This window comes from Bombina bombina, chromosome 6 (genome assembly GCF_027579735.1).
Source record: "Bombina bombina isolate aBomBom1 chromosome 6, aBomBom1.pri, whole genome shotgun sequence".
NCBI classification, from domain to species: Eukaryota; Metazoa; Chordata; class Amphibia; order Anura; family Bombinatoridae; genus Bombina; species Bombina bombina.
In genome coordinates, this window is record NC_069504.1 from 1,149,621,450 (window position 1) to 1,149,629,550 (window position 8,101).

Here is an 8,101-nt window from a genome sequence, read left to right on the forward strand (position 1 = left end):
AGATAAATTTCAGTTAGTTACATTTTCCTTCCTAATGTATCATGTGACAGCCATCAGCCAATCACAAAATGCATTTACATATATTGTGCACTTTGCACATGCTCAGTAGGAGCCGGTGCCTCAGACAGGGTGCAAATAAAAAGATAGTGCACATTTAGATAATGGAAGTGAATTGAGCTATTTAAAACTGCAAACTCTATCTGTATCATGAGTTTAATTGTAACTTTACTGTCCCTTTAACGTTACAGAGTTGCGTGAGATGCTGGTGCTTTATAAACAATAATTATTATACAATAACTCAATAAAAGTTAGATTTGCAAGGCCTACAAATGATCCAAATGCAGCAAGATAAATGTTATGTGCTGCTGGTGATGACTCTAAACTACAATGCCAGGGACTCATTTTAAAAGGTACTTGAAACCCAATTTTTCTTTTATGATTCAGATAAATCATTTAATTTTAAATAAACTTTCAAATTTACTTCTGCTACCTAATTTGTTCTCTGGGCATCCTTTGCTGAAAAGCTTACCTAAGTTGGTTCAGAAGCAGCAATACATAACTGAGAGCTGATTAGTTTTGTTTATTGTTCTATCTGAATCGTGAAAGAATGTGGATTTAATGTCACTTTAAGGTACTCTGCAATTATATTATAAAGGGACAGCAAAGTCAAATTAAGGACTGCATAGAACATGCCATTTTCAACAACTTTCCCGTTTATTCCTGTTATTAATTTTGCTTAGTTCCTTTTGTATACTTTGTTGAAGAGTAACTACAGGTAAGCTTAGGAGCGTGCACATCTCTAGCCATCCTAAGGCTTCTCCCTGCACCTATAGAGCACTTCCATCCCCATCCTAAGGCTCCTCCCTGCACCTATAGAGCACTTCCATCCCCACCCTAAGGCTCCTCCCTGCACCTATAGAGCACTTCCATCCCCACCCTAAGGCTCCTCCCTGCACCTATGGAGCACTTTCATCCCCACCCTAAGGCTCCTCCCCGCACCTATAGAGCTCTTCCATCCCAACCCGTGGCTCCTCCCTGCACCTATAGAGCACTTCCATCCCCACCCTAAGGCTCCTCCCTGCACCTATAGAGCACTTCCATCCCCACCCTAAGGCTCCTCCCCGCACCTATAGAGCTCTTCCATCCCAACCCGTGGCTCCTCCCCGCACCTATAGAGCACTTCCATCCCCACCCTAAGGCTCCTCCCTGCACCTATAGAGCACTTCCATCCCCACCCTAAGGCTCCTCCCCGCACCTATAGAGCTCTTCCATCCCAACCTGTGGCTCCTCCCCGCACCTATAGAGCACTTCCATCCCCACCCGTGGCTCCTCCTCGCACCTATAGAGCATTTCCATCCCCACACATGGCTCCTCCCCGCACCTATAGAGCACTTCCATCACCACCCTCTGCTCCTCCCTGCACCTATAGAGCACTTCCATCCCCACCCGTGGCTCCTCCCTGCACCTATAGAGCACTTCTATCACCACCCTCTGCTCCTCCCTGCACCTATAGAGTACTTCCATCACCACCCTCTGCTCCTCCCTGCACCTATAGAGTACTTCCATCACCACCCTCGGATCCTCCCTGCACCTATAGAGCACTAACATCACCACACTCTGCTCCTCCCTGCACCTATAGAGCACTTCCATCACCACCCTCGGCTCCTCCCTGCACCTATAGAGCACTTCCATCACCACCCTCGGCTCCTCCCTGCACCTATAGAGCACTTCCATCACCACCCTCGGCTCCTCCCTGCACCTATAGAGCACTTCCATCACCACCCTATGGCTCCTTATTGCACCTATAGGGAACTCCCACCCCCACCCTAAGGCTCCTCCCTGCACCTATAGGGCACTCCCATCCCCACCTATGGCTCCTCCTTGCACCTATAGAGCACTCCTATGCCCACCCTATGACTCCTTGCACCTATAGGGCACTCCCATCCCCACCTATGGCTCCTCCTTGCACCTACCTATAAGTCACTCCCACCCTATGGCTCCTCCTTGCACCTACCTATAAGTCACTCCCACCCTATGGCTCCTCCTTGCACCTATAGAGCACTCCCATCCCAACCCTATAGCTCCCCCTTTCACCAATATGGCACTCCCATCTCCACCCTATGGGTCCTCCTTGCACCTATAAGGCATTATCATCCCCACCCTATGACTCCTCCTTGCACCTATAGGGCACTCTCATCCTCACCATATGGTTCCTCCTTTCACCAATATGGCACTCCCATCCTCACCATATGGTTCCTCCTTTCACCAATATGGCACTCCCATCCTCACCATATGGTTCCTCCTTTCACCAATATGGCACTCCCATCCTCACCATATGGTTCCTCCTTTCACCAATATGGCACTCCCATCCTCACCATATGGTTCCTCCTTTCACCAATATGGCACTCCCATCCTCACCATATGGTTCCTCCTTTCACCAATATGGCACTCCCATCCTCATCCTATGGCTCCTCCTTTCACCTATAGGGCACTGCCACCCCCAACCTATGGCTCCTCCTTGCACCTATAAGGCACTCCCATCCCCACCTTATGGCTCCTCCTTGCACCTATAAGGCACTCCCATCCTCATCCTATGGCTCCTCCTTTCACCTATAGGGCACTGCCACCCCCAACCTATGGCTCCTCCTTGCACCTATAAGGCACTCCCATCCCCACCTTATGGCTCCTCCTTGCACCTATAGGGCACTCCCATCCCCACCTTATGGCTCCTCCTTGCACCTATAGGGCACTCCCATCCCCACCTTATGGCTCCTCCTTGCACCTATAGGGCACTCCCATCCCCACCTTATGGCTCCTCCTTGCACCTATAGGGCACTCCCATCACCACCTTATGGCTCCTCCTTGTACCTATAAGGCACTCCCATCCCCACACTATGACTCCTCCTTGCACCTATAAGGCACTCCCATCCCCACACTATGACTCCTCCTTGCACCTATAAGGCACTCCCATCCCCACACTATGACTCCTCCTTGCACCTATAAGGCACTCCCATCCCCACACTATGACTCCTCCTTGCACCTATAAGGCACTCCCATCCCCACACTATGACTCCTCCTTGCACCTATAAGGCACTCCCATCCCCACCCTATGACTCCTCCTTGCACCTATAAGGTACTCCCATCCCCACACTATGACTCCTCCTTGCACCTATAAGGCACTCCCATCCCCACACTATGACTCCTCCTTGCACCTATAAGGCACTCCCATCCCCACACTATGACTCCTCCTTGCACCTATAAGGCACTCCCATCCCCACACTATGACTCCTCCTTGCACCTATAAGGCACTCCCATCCCCACACTATGACTCCTCCTTGCACCTATAAGGCACTCCCATCCCCACACTATGACTCCTCCTTGCACCTATAAGGCACTCCCATCCCCACACTATGACTCCTCCTTGCACCTATAAGGCACTCCCATCCCCACTCTATGGCTCCTCCTTGCACCTATAAGGCACTCCCATCCCCACACTATGACTCCTCCTTGCACCTATAAGGCACTCCCATCCCCACACTATGACTCCTCCTTGCACCTATAAGGCACTCCCATCCCCACACTATGACTCCTCCTTGCACCTATAAGGCACTCTCATCCCCACACTATGACTCCTCCTTGCACCTATAAGGCACTCCCATCCCCACACTATGACTCCTCCTTGCACCTATAAGGCACTCCCATCCCCACACTATGACTCCTCCTTGCACCTATAAGGCACTCCCATCCCCACACTATGACTCCTCCTTGCACCTATAAGGCACTCCCATCCCCACACTATGACTCCTCCTTGCACCTATAAGGCACTCCCATCCCCACACTATGACTCCTCCTTGCACCTATAAGGCACTCCCATCCCCACACTATGACTCCTCCTTGCACCTATAAGGCACTCCCATCCCCACACTATGACTCCTCCTTGCACCTATAAGGCACTCCCATCCCCACCCTATGACTCCTCCTTGCACCTATAAGGCACTCCCATCCCCACCCTATGACTCCTCCTTGCACCTATAAGGCACTCCCATCCCCACACTATGACTCCTCCTTGCACCTATAAGGCACTCCCATCCCCACACTATGACTCCTCCTTGCACCTATAAGGCACTCCCATCCCCACACTATGACTCCTCCTTGCACCTATAAGGCACTCCCATCCCCACACTATGACTCCTCCTTGCACCTATAAGGCACTCCCATCCCCACCCTATGACTCCTCCTTGCACCTATAAGGCACTCCCATCCCCACACTATGACTCCTCCTTGCACCTATAAGGCACTCCCATCCCCACCCTATGACTCCTCCTTGCACCTATAAGGCACTCCCATCCCCACACTATGACTCCTCCTTGCACCTATAAGGCACTCCCATCCCCACACTATGACTCCTCCTTGCACCTATAAGGCACTCTCATCCCCACACTATGACTCCTCCTTGCACCTATAAGGCACTCCCATCCCCACACTATGACTCCTCCTTGCACCTATAAGGCACTCCCATCCCCACACTATGACTCCTCCTTGCACCTATAAGGCACTCCCATCCCCACACTATGACTCCTCCTTGCACCTATAAGGCACTCCCATCCCCACACTATGACTCCTCCTTGCACCTATAAGGCACTCCCATCCCCACACTATGACTCCTCCTTGCACCTATAAGGCACTCCCATCCCCACACTATGACTCCTCCTTGCACCTATAAGGCACTCCCATCCCCACACTATGACTCCTCCTTGCACCTATAAGGCACTCCCATCCCCACCCTATGACTCCTCCTTGCACCTATAAGGCACTCCCATCCCCACCCTATGACTCCTCCTTGCACCTATAAGGCACTCCCATCCCCACACTATGACTCCTCCTTGCACCTATAAGGCACTCCCATCCCCACACTATGACTCCTCCTTGCACCTATAAGGCACTCCCATCCCCACACTATGACTCCTCCTTGCACCTATAAGGCACTCCCATCCCCACACTATGACTCCTCCTTGCACCTATAAGGCACTCCCATCCCCACACTATGACTCCTCCTTGCACCTATAAGGCACTCCCATCCCCACACTATGACTCCTCCTTGCACCTATAAGGCACTCCCATCCCCACACTATGACTCCTCCTTGCACCTATAAGGCACTCCCATCCCCACACTATGACTCCTCCTTGCACCTATAAGGCACTCCCATCCTCATCCTATGGCTCCTCCTTTCACCTATAGGGCACTGCCACCCCCAACCTATGGCTCCTCCTTGCACCTATAAGGCACTCCCATCCCCACCTTATGGCTCCTCCTTGCACCTATAGGGCACTCCCATCCCCACCTTATGGCTCCTCCTTGCACCTATAGGGCACTCCCATCCCCACCTTATGGCTCCTCCTTGCACCTATAGGGCACTCCCATCCCCACCTTATGGCTCCTCCTTGCACCTATAGGGCACTCCCATCCCCACCTTATGGCTCCTCCTTGCACCTATAGGGCACTCCCATCCCCACCTTATGGCTCCTCCTTGCACCTATAGGGCACTCCCATCCCCACCTTATGGCTCCTCCTTGCACCTATTGGGCACTCCCATCCCCACCTTATGGCTCCTCCTTGCACCTATAGGGCACTCCCATCCCCACCTTATGGCTCCTCCTTGCACCTATAGGGCACTCCCATCCCCACCTTATGGCTCCTCCTTGCACCTATAGGGCACTCCCATCCCCACCTTATGACTCCTCCTTGCACCTAAAGGGCACATCCCCACCCTATGGCTCCTCCTATCAATAAAATTAAGTTCCAACTACTACGCACAAGCTCCTCTGCATCCCTTACTCAGGATCCTCCCAGCACACACTCTCATGGTCCCCGGTGCACACAATCACTCTGTCATCACACTCAGGTCTGCCGGGTCTCACTTGTTCTGCGCAGGTAACTCCAGCAATGCCTCCGCCCACCACAACAAATCTGCCCCTCACACAATGCTCATCCGCAGCCATCTTAGCTACTGGCAGATGCTTCCGTGTCAGCTGACAGCTCCACGCTGCGTCGCTATTGGATGTAAAGCATGGCACGTGACAACATACACAGTTGGATGTGAATTGATTGGCTAATTCCCTCTTGTCTCCCTCGCCTAAACTATAAGCAGTTGCCTGGGCTAGTAGTAAGTGTCCCATGAGGAGGTGCACTGCTCTGAGATGGCCGGGGCTTGTTCTTGCTTTGGCGCGTGCACATACCGCATTATTAGATGTTCAGTCAGTGAGGTAAAATGTTATAATGATGTCAGTTCATGTGACTGCATTGGTCAATCATTTAAACGCGTATAAGTATGACGTCATTTCAGCCGAACAAAAAAGTGTAATGTTATAACTATATCGTTTTATTTGTTGTTGCCACACAGAGACCTTGTCTTGTTCTACCTTTTATACAAATAAACGTGTTCCTGCGGGGTGTGACCTGAATAGACAATATAACATCACACTATACAGGGTGTGACATGAATAGACAATATAACATCACACTATACAGGGTGTGACATGAATAGACAATATAACATCACACTATACAGGGTGTGACATGAATAGACAATATAACATCACACTATACAGGGGTGTGACATGAATAGACAATATAACATCACACTATACGGGGTGTGACATGAATAGACAATATAACATCACACTATACACGGGGTGTGACATGAATAGACAATATAACATCACACTATACAGGGTGTGACATGAATAGACAATATAACATCACACTATACGGGGTGTGACATGAATAGACAATATAACATCACACTATACAGGGTGTGACATGAATAGACAATATAACATCACACTATACACAGGGTGTGACATGAATAGACAATATAACATCACACTATACAGGGGTGTGACATGAATAGACAATATAACATCACACTATACGGGGTGTGACATGAATAGACAATATAACATCACACTATACGGGGTGTGACATGAATAGACAATATAACATCACACTATACACAGGGTGTGACATGAATAGACAATATAACATCACACTATACAGGGTGTGACATGAATAGACAATATAACATCACACTATACAGGGGTGTGACATGAATAGACAATATAACATCACACTATACAGGGTGTGACATGAATAGACAATATAACATCACACTATACGGGGTGTGACATGAATAGACAATATAACATCACACTATACGGGGTGTGACATGAATAGACAATATAACATCACACTATACGGGGTGTGACATGAATAGACAATATAACATCACACTATACGGGGTGTGACATGAATAGACAATATAACATCACACTATACGGGGTGTGACATGAATAGACAATATAACATCACACTATACGGGGTGTGACATGAATAGACAATATAACATCACACTATACGGGGTGTGACATGAATAGACAATATAACATCACACTATACGGGGTGTGACATGAATAGACAATATAACATCACACTATACGGGGTGTGACATGAATAGACAATATAACATCACACTATACCGGGGTGTGACATGAATAGACAATATAACATCACACTATACGGGGTGTGACATGAATAGACAATATAACATCACACTATACGGGGGTGTGACATGAATAGACAATATAACATCACACTATATAGAGGGTGTGACATGAATAGACAATATAACATCACACTATACGGGGTGTGACATGAATAGACAATATAACATCACACTATACGGGGTGTGACATGAATAGACAATATAACATCACACTATACACAGGGTGTGACATGAATAGACAATATAACATCACACTATACGGGGTGTGACATGAATAGACAATATAACATCACACTATACAGGGGTGTGACATGAATAGACAATATAACATCACACTATACAGGGGTGTGACATGAATAGACAATATAACATCACACTATACAGGGGTGTGACATGAATAGACAATATAACATCACACTATACGGGGTGTGACATGAATAGACAATATAACATCACACTATACGGGGTGTGACATGAATAGACAATATAACATCACACTATACGGGGTGTGACATGAATAGACAATATAACATCACACT

At 48.6% G+C, this 8,101-nt stretch overlaps 1 protein-coding gene across 1 annotated transcript in view; it reads right to left on the reverse strand.

The window, feature by feature from the left end:
- Positions 1–6,019, reverse strand: part of PYROXD1 (pyridine nucleotide-disulphide oxidoreductase domain 1) — a 63,745-nt gene extending 57,726 nt beyond the window's left edge. The window contains exon 1 of the mRNA XM_053719130.1: positions 5,920–6,019. Within this exon, the coding sequence (XP_053575105.1) occupies positions 5,920–6,000 (81 nt within the window). The 5' untranslated portion in view covers positions 6,001–6,019. The remainder of the gene's footprint in view (positions 1–5,919) is intronic.
- Between the last annotated feature and the right edge of the window lie 2,082 nt (positions 6,020–8,101).